General features: G+C 35.0%; 1 protein-coding gene across 2 annotated transcripts in view; it reads left to right on the top strand.

Moving 5' to 3' along the window:
• The window catches only part of LOC109071791 (cadherin-like and PC-esterase domain-containing protein 1), a 46,627-nt gene that overhangs the window by 3,213 nt on the left and 30,965 nt on the right, over positions 1-12,449 (top strand). For both annotated transcript variants that reach the window (XR_006157821.1, XM_042748878.1), the window contains exons 2-4: positions 5,162-5,333; positions 10,313-10,407; positions 11,033-11,114. Coding sequence is in view for 1 of the 2 variants with exons in the window: in XM_042748878.1 (XP_042604812.1) it covers positions 5,162-5,333; positions 10,313-10,407; positions 11,033-11,114 (349 nt within the window). In the remaining variant the exon portion in view is untranslated. The remainder of the gene's footprint in view (positions 1-5,161; positions 5,334-10,312; positions 10,408-11,032; positions 11,115-12,449) is intronic.

The following is a 12,449-nucleotide window of genomic DNA, read 5'->3' on the forward strand; positions in this document are numbered from 1 at the left end:
AATGCACAATTATAGGTATATAATACTGAACAATAATTATAATATTTAATACTCATAATATTATAGTATTAATGTATTTAAATGTAATTATTTATTAATGTATTTAATTTTAAATTGAATGTTAAAATGAAAAGTTAAATTGTAGTTATAATACTGAACAATATTTATATTTAATACTCTGTTATCTTACAGTGTACTCTAATAATCTTACAGTGATAATGTATTTAAATTTAATTTGTTAATTTTAAATTAAGTGCATAATTAAATATAGTTATAATACTGAAACATATTTATAATATTTAATACTCATATTATTATAATATTAATTAATTTAAATGTAATTATTTATTAATGTATTATCCATGTATTTTAAATTTAAAGCATAATTAAAATATAGTTATATATAGTACTGAACAATATTAATAATTAGAACTCATAATATTACAGTGTTAATGTATTTAAATGTTTTTTTTTAGTAATGTATTATTCATGTATGCAGTAAAGGCATAAAGTTAAACCTCTGCTGTGACACTGCTGTCAGGAGACAGTGTAACTACAGTCTAGCACATGCTATACATCAGGGATCCTCAAATCTGGCCCACGAGATCCACTTTCCTGCAGAGTTTAGCTCTAACCCTAATCAAACACACCTGAGCATGCTAATCAATGTCTTCAGGATCATTAAAAAAATCACAGGTAGGTGAGTTTAATCAGGGTTGGAGCTGAACACTGCAGTGCACTGGCCCTCCAGGGTAAGATTTGAGGAACCCTGCTATACGGGTTATAATCTGCATTAGGTCTGTGGTTTGCACCAACAACTGCACTCCATCATTGATGGGCTGAACGCCCCCCAAAGAGACTCACGTTCAAGTATGCTGAGAGTTTATTGTCTGCTGTTTTGACTGTGTGGGGAGAGGACAAGTACAGGAGGTCAGCAAGTAGCATGCACGGCTTTTCTACACCATGTGTTGCATTGTTTTAGAGGGTCTAGATGTGGCATAGAGGTGGGTTTGGTATGTTATGTGTTTGTTAGTGTGTTTGATGTCGTTTATGTGTCGAATACGTCTCTAGGAGAGAGGAAAAAGGGTTATTTTTATATATTGGGAACTCTCGACAGCCATGATTAACCTCTGAACCTTATACACGGAGCCCGTGGTGACAGAACCCCTCTCCAGAGTGGCACAGAGAGTGAGAGAGGTATTTTTGGAGGGGGAGGAAGAGCAAAGAAAACACAGAAAAACAGAGAGAAGTAGTTTGTGTGAATAAAATGTTGAGCCAATGCCAAATGTTTAGCCAAGAAAACCATTCACTTTGCATGGACAAGCAGAGTTCAAGGTCTCCTCTGAATACTAACAGAACCCACATTTTGTTTTCTCCCTTCTTTCCACATCTCAAGTACTCTCTTGAAGGTTAGGACATGTTAACCTGACCCATGTGCTTCACACTGGGTTCAAACATTGAATCTGGATTATAGGGTGTAATCACAAGTGTGCGTTTTACAATGCTTCGAAGGCATATATATATATATATATATATATATATATATATATATGTGTGTGTGTGTGTGTGTGTGTGTGTGTGTGTGTGTGTGTGTGTGTGTGTGTATTAGAATCACATTAAATGAATTTTTTATTTATATTATAAATTTTTATTTATTTTTTTTTTATTTTATTATTTATTAATTTATTCATATAGCTTAGTAGTAGTATATGTATTAATGTAATAAAGGTGTGTGTGTGTGTGTATAAATTATGACATACGACATTCTTCAGAAGACATTTAATGTATTTACATTTATATTTTTCATAGATATATTTACATTTTGTAAATGTATTAATGTAAATAAATTTTTATTACTAGTAGTAGTAATATAGTTTAACTGGATGCATATAGCAAGTTGGCTCATTTTTACAGAGTCTCGTATAATATATATAAAAAAATCTTATTGAAGAGTACAGCTGCTCTAAATGTGACTCATTCAGTCAGATTTTAAGGCATAATTGTTCTGAGAGTGACTTTAATAATGATGTTAATTTTGTTTGGCTTGTCTTTTCACATAGCTGACGTAAGAAAACAGAGTAGTGTTTATGAGATGATAATGGTATTTTGGCATGGGCACTAACTCCTAAGTGCTACCCTGAGCACACAAAAAAAAACTTCTGGATATTTTACACTAGCCTGATTAGTGCACTGAATGTTTTGGTAGCCTTCACAACCAAACATTAACCATGGAAATAGCATCTGATACAATCACCAGTACCACCACATTACTTTCTGTTAAGGTTGTGTGTAGGATTTCTGCATATCAGTCAGGGTGGTCTGTTCTTTATCTGTGTGTTTACTGGGTCAGAGGGCATGTGAGGATTGAGTTGTTTGAATCTGAGTACAGATGTTGTTATGCTTAGACTTGTTTCGTTGTATTATATACAACACTTGTGAGTTTGTATATGTGTGTTTGTGTGTGAGAGAGAATATGTCATTTTTTCTCTGTCTGTATTGCATGCATGTGCTCATATGTCTTTGTGTGTTTTTCTGCTCCATGTGTGCCGTAAAAGTCATGACCCTTTGGGGATGGTGTTAGGAGGGTGGCTTTTAAAGATGATAGCATTATTTTTAATCCAAACTCTTTTAGAGTTTAGTTGCACATATCAAACACCATCTACTCTGTCTCTCATTTGCATTGAAGACGTGCATGGATTTTTATGTGTGGTTCCCAGTTTAAAATGACCTTTTCTTCTTCATCATTTACAAGTTAGCAACAAAAAGTATGCTTTTCCACGAAAGAGCAATTTCAGCTGTGATTTGACTGCATTTGCACAGATCCCTGCACCAGAGGACTAAATTAATATTTATGTGTATATTCACGTCCTGTTTTTATGTGGTGAGAATTAAAGGAAGATTTCCCTGAGAGGATTTAATGTTTTGATTTAATTTCAGATCTTATTAAAGTTAATGTATCATTGTGCTCTCTCAGCTCTTTGGGTTTTATATATAATATATATATATATATTCCTCTCCCTCCCAACTTCCTTTTTATTTCCTTCTTTCTTCATGAGACGTTTCTTATTGGTTGTTATTACTTCCTTTGAGCGCTGGGCTGTTTCAGGCAGCGCTTTAATGAAGTAATGATGTTTGTGTCTTGGTCCACAGACACGGAGGGTGAAATGAATGCAGTCCAGTAATTGCATGTTTTAGATTAGCGTCTGCAGCCTGAGGTCTCACAGCGGAGCAGGAGAGAGGGAGCAGATGCGAGGAGAGACAGACTGGGGGATGTAGGGAAGTAAGAGTGGGAAACTAAGTATGACTGGAAATGAGATGCATCTTATTTATTTTGAGTTGGTGATGAATTTGGAATTCTAGTAGGTGAAAAGAAAAGAGAATAAACTAGATTTTTAGCATTACTGGCTTGTGCAAAATCACCGCCATGACACTTGTGGGTTAATATGCAGTTGCCAAGGTGTTTTAGATGGTTATGTTCGATGGTTACTTGTTAGATGGCTAAAAGTCTCTGATATTCTAGTATCTACATATGGGTTAAGTCCATCCTTCAATGTAAGTGTATGGATTTTTTTTTTTTTTAAGCTCGTGTTGTTTAAGCAAAAATGTAACTGCTTGAATACACATCTCATGATATTCTTTTAATATTTATTAGAAATAAATAAAAGTATTTTATTTACTACTAGTAGTGCTACTACTAATATGTATTATTAATATTAATTATTATTATAATCGCTGTTGTTGATATAAAATGTTTGTACATTTCTGTAGTTGTAAAAAAATTAAATTAGAAATAAAATTATATTTACTACTACTGTGTATAATAATAATAATAATAATAATAATGAAAAAAGAGTTAGTTATGCATTTATATAGTAGTATATTTCTAATATATTTAAGTATTAGTTTACATATACTAATAATAATGTATGTAAATATAATACTTATATAATTTGAAATTATTAAATATATTACTGTATAAATGTATATCTAAGCCTTTTATTTAATTATAAATGATGTTGTTGTTGATGATGATGATGATGATATAAAGGGGTTATATACATCAGAAATAAAAGTAATATATAATAACAATAACAAAATTATAATATGTATTGTTGTTGCTAATATTAATATTATTATATGTAAAAAAAAATATGTAAAATATAATTAGAAATAAATGTTACATAATGTACAACTAACCCCACTTTTGTTAATAATAATAATAATAATAATAATAACGGCAACAAAAATATTAATAATAATAATATCATTATATTGTTGTTGATGTATACTGTACTATATACTCCAATAGGAGTTTGTCAATGTTGTTTATGGTTTTATTATTGAAATCCCTAACCTATGTACTATACAATAGTAAAGAGTCTGTTTTGGAGAATAAATGAGCGAATAATGGGTTGCAGGGGTTGACTTTGGCCATTTAGGACCCTTTCATTAAAGTGGCTGAGCTCCCAGATGGAAACATTTACAAGCAGAGGAGGAGTGGACCCCTGAGAGAGAGCGAGAGAGAACAGAGCAGCATGACGGCAGAAAAAGATGAACACATGCAGAGAGAAAAGAAAGGGGAACAGTATCATCCATGCTGAAGGAGAGGAAACACTCCCCTCCCTTCCTCAGTCACACACTCCATGCTGAAGCTCTGCCCAAATAACGCTGTGTTCCTATGATTCTGTTATGCAACACTGAACTGGATGATCGTGTGCTATGTTTAATATGACTTTTAATAAGGCTCATGTTGTCAGGCTTTCCTCTTGTGCTAAACTGACTGTATCCTAAAATTCTCCTGCGCAGCCATCACCTGAAACTCTGAATGAGTCCAGGCGTCTGAAGTCTGCTGTCATCTAATCTTGTTTTCAAAGAAAAAAAAGGGTTCAGCCCTCCTCCCTACCTTACAGCCCACAGAGGTCATTACCATGCTAGACTGCATTATGGGTACTTTTGAAATGCTCGGCTGCTTTTCTGGTTAACCCCTGCTGTTGTGATCCTCACATGTGACAAAATCAGAGGATGGTTTAAACCCTGTTTTGAACTTCATGGAGCATTTCTTGAGGTTTATTGTGCATTTTTTAAGTTTTGAAAGAACATCAAGAATAAATACAAGTAAAAATATAATTGCAAAACAGTTTTTCTTTCCTCCTCCTCTCAGGTTTATCATTCTCAGCGCAGCTGTGCTGGAAAAGCCATTATTCTGACAGGCCAACATGCTCCGACTGACACTGAGGTCCAGTTGTACAAGAGAGTCCTACAGCAGCAGGGGTATCGAGTGGATCAGGCCCGTTACGCAGAGACCAGCGCCTCACTCAGACAGGACAGAAGAGGTGAGGGGGGACATCCTGTCCTTTTGTATGTAAATCCAAGTTATATTTGGAATACTACTGTAATATTACTCCATAGTATACAGTACACTGAATGCTGCCTATTTTTGTCGTCTTGTAGAAAATGTATGCATAATCAACACTTCAAACTATACAATGATATCACATGACCTAATTCAGCAAGCGCTCCTGTAGCTCAAGTGGTAGAGCATGCGTTACGAAGCGCAAGGTTGGGGGTTCGATTCCCCGGGAGCAATGCAGGTAAAATTTGATAGCCTGAATGCACTGTAAGTCAGCTCTATAAAAGCATCTGCTAAAGCATACATTTTTTTTAATTAATTTAAAATTTTAATTTAATTCAGGAGCAGTGTCAGTTTATCAACCACTAATTTTCATCAAAAAAGATTCAGAGAGATATAAAAATACATTTAAAATCAACAATTAAAAATAAAGATGTAGATGAGTTTGTTTGTTTTTTCATCAAAAAAGATTCAGAGAGATTTAGCATTACATTTTGAAGCAACAGTTTGAAATTAAACTGTCTAAATGGTTTTAATACAAACATGCAGATTTTTGCTTGACACAACGTTAATTGATGGACTAGAGTCATTTTGATTAAGTGTGATTTTTTTAGCATCTGTTTGAATTTTCATTCTGACGGCACCCATTCACTGAGAGGATCCATTGGTGAGCAAGTGATGTAATGCAGAATTTCTCCAAATCTATTTTGATGAAGAAAAACAAACTCATCTACATCTTAGATGGCCTGAGGGTTAGTCAGTTTTCAGCAGATATTCTTTTTTGGGTGAACCATTCCTCTAATCCAATTTTGTGTTAAATCATGGCTGAAATTACTTAGCAGTATGAAAACAGTATTCTGTGCACTGCACCTTTTGATATATGTAATAGGAATTAAACACATCTGTGTTTAATTATGCATACAGAATATATGCATATAATACACAAAAAAGGTACTGCATACAAAATCTATACTAAAAATGCTAAAAATATGATGTTAATTTGGTGTTGAGAACATAGCTCACATATGCATGCATGCTTTACACTGTATGGGCTCAGGACAGATTTGGTATATTTAGACTGGCATGCTACCAACTTCTAATTTTGAACCACATATCACAGTATGCAAATTTTCTGGATGCATGGAATGCCTTCTGTAAACTAAATTCACCAAAATGTGTAGTATACAACCTAAGCATGCTGCAAATGCACTGCACTTGACTTAACCATCCATTTCTAATATGAGGAATGAACTGGAAGTGATGTCAGAAATAAATATGATCCATTTTTATCATTGTATTCACCTTATTTGATTGAATTGAATTTTTGCTTGATGCATAATTAAATGAAACGTAAAACAATTGTTTATTTCTAAGATGGATGCCATTTGTCTACAATGAAGCATTTTTACTGTTGAATACTGCGTGTAGTGCTTCAAATAATTTTTTTGTGAGTATGCAGTACACAGTACATACTGTATAGTATGTAATATGCAAATATTCCAACCAACTCTGACTTGATTCTTGTGTGTCTTATCAATGTTTTGTGTGTATTATGTGAGGTATCATTGATTGGTTTCCTGGGACTATAGTTTAGTGATAATTATACAAAAATATTTGACCACAGAAGAATGCTGCTATTGACCAATCAAGAAAGAAGTATTCCAGAGAGCTCGTGAACTCAGAGGTTTGTTGTTCCCGTCCACCGTCAGGTGGTTCAGGGGTTAATTTGGTCTCCAGCTCAGTTTAAGCACCGCTTCAGGGTCACAGCTGGGGTCTTAAAACCTTCCTCCCCTCCCCCTCCTCCTCCTCCTCCAGGTCGTCACTGGACACAGAGAAGTGACTGAGATGGAGGCCTCTCTAGTTAACTGTGCCGTTTCGTTTCTGTAAATGTCTTTTACGTACATAACACCAATCATTGATACTTGGTTAAGCCATATTCATCCTGATCTTTATATTGATGCATACAGTAGTATTATACAACTTTATTACCACAAATTGAGATTGAGTTTATTGTTATTTTGAGCCCTTTCTTCAATATAAAAATCTCTCTCTCAAAAGAGTTATTTTGACTCCGTTTGAAAGCCACATTTCCTGAATAAAGTATGTAATGGCTCATTATTGTGGGCGAAAAAAAAATATTCAAACAAAATACTGTGAGGTCCAAACATCTGAGACCATTATTGAAAATGCTTCTATTGTACATTTTTCCAAATGAATACACATTTTGACAAAATTACATATTATTTGTCAGCATACCAATTTAAGTGGAAAGTGTTAACTAGACCTATAGAAATTTGATTTTTAAATAATAAAATAATTGAATTTACTAAAATTGTTTAGGATTTTCAATGACTTTTCTTTAACAACACTTTATACCATTATAGTTTAGTTTAGTTTAGTTTAGTTTAGTTTAGTTTAGTTGGTCCTCAGCCACATTCCTAGGACCCCCATTACTGCACGTTTGCAGTTTGAATTTGGTTGCTCATTAGTTTAGATTCACAGACTTGAATTTAGAGTCAGACCACGGAGACATGCAAAATTTGTTTGCGGACAAAGGCAGGTTGTCGACAGCTGTCAGTCAGGTTGATGGGTTGGATAAGCAGGTGTTTGTTTGCCACTGCGGACAAAGACAGGTTGTCGACAGCTGTCAGTCAGATTGATGGGTTGGCCTGCAGACACATCAGAAACTTTGAGGTCATCAGGCCAACAGCTCTACCCAAACAGCTTTACCAGAACCCTACAGAGGGACATTACTGATAAAACACACACTTATCTTAATGCCAGGAACGCTGGAGGGATCAGTGAGCCTTCCAGTGCTTCCCATTACTGGCACATGAAACTGTGTATATATGCATGTGTGTAGTGTTTGATGATCGTAGATTTACACGTGATGACAGTTATGTCAGTACAGATCGTAATAGAGATGCTTATTTAACTGTGGCTTGTTTGGTATGCAGCACTTATAAACTGTAACTTAGGTTTTGGCCTGGAACACCACTGGAAACCATGGGAAAACAGTCAAGCAGAAACATAAAAAATGCATTGAACTGGTTAGAAATGATGAGCTGTGAACAGCACTGTCAGAATGTGGAATGAGCTGAAATTATCATGATTGTATCAGGAGAGACATGAAGGCTGATTTCCCATGATTCCCTTTGGCTATAAACAGTACTTCCTGTTGTTTGGGCTGGGACGGCACTCAGGCACAAAATGTTTGGACTTTATGCCAAATACACACCAACCCATTTCCTGGAGCAATGCTGAGCACCACAATAACTACCAGATGTGCTTTTTCCAGTTTCTCTCTCTCTCTCAAAGAATTTGAAGTTTTATTAATTCAGTGGTTCAAATCACTGTAAGCATTAAACATTACACATGCACATACAACTAGATTTAAGAGCATGTTCCTAAATCAACATCCTTTTTGTCTAAGATTGGATTAGTTTGTTAGAATTTATGATTATTTTTATTAAAACTTATTAAAACAAATAAAATTCAAAATGTATTTATTTATTTATTATTTAATATTTCTGGTTAGTTAATCAAGGCAGTATAAATTATATTTGACAGCTGTCATGTACTGAAGCATGTGCCTTAATATAACCTGTTTGAAGTGAGCCGATGGCTTCTAGATGGCTAATTGGGCCTCTGAACCTCTGGTCTGGAATTTGGTGAATTAAAACGGCACTCATAAATCATATGTGTTTGCATGCAGATAGGTTGTGTAGGGGGCTTTGTGTCTTTGATGTCTTGTCAAAGCCATGAATGCCCCTCCTTTAATTCAAAGCTGCATAAACTAAATTAAAAAGTTAAAACAATGTAAAGCGAAAGGAAAGGAAAAAGGAAAACTGGCTGTGCCTCAGATTCTTCCTGACTGCGTGTAGTGTTGCCACAGCATTATGTAATCCACGCTTGTCCTCATTTTTAGGTCTGTAAAAGGACTTCACAACTATTGGCCTTCTTTATTATAAGAGCTAAGATTTTTTTTCAAGTTTAAAGCTTTCTTCCTTATTTTTTTATGTTGTGAACAACAGACAGCCTTACTTAAGGTTTTGTGTTACTTTTTGCCATGTTTATTTAGCTATTATTGTCCCCAGAAGTGAGCTAGATATGACAAAACCTCCCTCTGGGGACATTCAGGGATGTCCAATAACGGATGTCCTAATTTGGGAAAAACATTTATCAATACAGAATATTTGTTATGGTATTTCAGCATTTCCAAAAGAAATGTCTACACTTAAAACTTGAAAAAATAAATAATTTTTTTTAAATTACATGTTAATAATTAACAACAATTATTTTATTGTTGTTGTTGTTGTCCTGTACCAAAACGAAAGTGTTGCTAAGTTCTATTAGTATTAGAAAATATTATTATATTAATTATTATTATTATTATTATTTATTATTAGATTATTATTATTATTATTATTAACTATGAGATGTCCTCATTTGCCTTAAAAATGTAAGTTAATATTATAGATCTGTTGAAACAAATGTCCTAAATTTGGTGATGTAAAGATATTCTTGATTGATTGATTGATTTGTGTTTGTTTTGTTTAATTACTACTACTAAATAAAACTACTACTACTATAATAGGAAATTTAGTCTTTTGCGTATTTATTTATTTTAAATAATAGTAGGTTGCTGTCAGGGGCCTTTAAAATTATTAACACAGTTGTTTGTGTAGGGTTTGTATTTAGTATATAGTTGTAATTGATAATGAACTTTATTTAAAAAAATCAAAAAAAACAGAAGTGTATGTCCTCATTTAGATAGCCCAAGAAAGTGTTTGTGTGAACTGTCATCAACACCAATTAACCACCCATCCTTCCATCCTTCTTTATTTCTTGTTTTTGGCAAACTGTCATCAACACGTAGTCAGCACTGATCTTGCCATCCTTTTTTCTTGCTTAATTTCATTTACTTCATCTCTTGCTAAATATATTCTCCCTTGAACACAGATGGAAGAGACTGGTCTGTCTTGATCTGCCTAAAGGGCTCTGAAAAAAGTTGCCTGCGAAAAATCAACTTCGCCCATCCACAGCACCAACAAAGGGTAAGACCACCCACTCCCTATAGCCTATATCCAGTGTCTTGAAGAGATTCCAGTTTATGATGCAATGTAATGCATAATAATTTAAAAAATATGGTGTATTATAGATCTGACACTGAGAAGGAAAAGCAAACAAACACTAAGCACTAATGCCAAATGCTTTTTGTTTGAAATGCATGTGAAATAAGATCTGGTCCAGAGATTCAAAGGGAATGTTTATAGAAACCAGAAAGCAATAAAACATTCCAGCATCCTCAACTCCTCTGATCTCACACTCTAAATGCAGAAAACCTGTCTATAAGAACCTGAACCATTCTTGTATTTTACTTACGATTAATCTGAAACCTGTATTTAGTAATGCTCATATATAATGATGAGATTAGCTTAAATATCCCAGCTGTTGTGAGTCTCCAGGGCCAGTTATAGTTCTGGACATGATCCAAGAACAACTGCTACTTACTGTCTAAGTTATTAAATCACTCTCGTTCATAAGCTGTTAGTCATCTCACAGGATCTTAAGGCATTACCGAAGGCTGACTGTTTTACATGTTTTTAAACTATACGGTATGGTGGTCTTGGTTAAACTCTGACTTCTGATCCCTCCGGGCTCCGTCAAATCTTCATACAGGTTAACATAATACCAGCCTTTGCAGGAGTGTTTCTGGACATGGGCGGAGTCTGCCGGTTTCTGACGGACAGCCAGTTGTCAGGTGAGCAGCAATGTTCTAAGCATTTCTTTAACACAGATACTGACTGAGACAGTAATACAATTTTGCAGCCACAACATGATTTTTTTTTTCATTTCAGTTTCGAATGACTTTGTTCAGTGGAAGACAAAAGATGTTTTACAGAATGTTCATGATGCTCTTTTCTGTACAATGCAAAAGCTTCATAAAATCAACCATAGCCCATACAATATGCGCTATATTTCAAGTATATTGCAAAAAAATTAATTTTGTGCAAAAAAAAAAAAAAATCACGAAAGGGATATTTCTCATAAAAATGAAGTTTCTGTCATCATTTCTTCACCTTCATGTTGTTCCAAACTTAACAAAAACATTTCGTAAAATGAGAATCCTTTGTAATAAAGCATCAGCACTTTAATTGGTTAAAAAAAGTTCAGTTTCAATTTAACTGACGTCTCCGACAATGCAGTGTGTGTTCGTGACGCACTTCTGTCAGGTGTGTATTGGAGCGTTTTAAGCTTGTCTCAGTAATTACTTATAAAGGTCAGTGTCAAGGGTGATATTTACCATGAGTAACTCTCTGCTGCAGGGATATTAAAAGGCAAGGGCACATCATAAATGCCATTTAATAACAGCCATAGTGAGTTATCGCTTCTTCAGAAAGTCGCTTTTTTCTTATATGTCAGAACGCTGCATTACAAAGCTCTTTGAACTTGATCACGCTTAATTTTACTGCTTTGAACCAATTATGATCATCGCTTCTGAAAGACTCCAGAGGATGAGGAGAACAGTGCCTACTTTCTATGACAATAATGACCGATTTTTCACCCGCTGCCCCTGCGGCATCAAGACCGCCCAGCTTCAGAAAAGGAGGCTTTGTCTCCGACTCTGAAACAATATTGTCCTTCCTGTTGGCCCGGCGCCCACAGAAACACGAGCAATTGAGTCCTGGTGTTTGGGGTTTGGCTAGGCCAGGTGGTGTCCCCTTTATAATGGTATCGGAAGGCAGGCGTACTCTAGAGTGCACAAATATACACATGACATGGACGGGTCAGTGACCAAGTTGAATGTAAACTCAGCATAGCTCACACACTTGGGAAGGGAGTGACCGGGTTACAGAGATCTTGATGTTTTTCATTGGGGTTTGAAATGGGTTCCAAGGCTGGTGTGTTGTATGGATTAACTGAACAAGGTTTGGAGGTTTAGAGTATTAAGTATTGCTTGAGTTGAATGGTGTGTTGACATCTTTTCTCTGAGGCTGGTGAGACATATGTGTGTGCTTCTGATTAAATGGTAACACGGTGACTGGAATCACTGAAGGAATTTTCATTTGCACAGTACTGCCAGAAAACCACTCAC

This window comes from Cyprinus carpio, chromosome A4 (genome assembly GCF_018340385.1).
Source record: "Cyprinus carpio isolate SPL01 chromosome A4, ASM1834038v1, whole genome shotgun sequence".
Classification (NCBI taxonomy): Eukaryota; Metazoa; Chordata; class Actinopteri; order Cypriniformes; family Cyprinidae; genus Cyprinus; species Cyprinus carpio.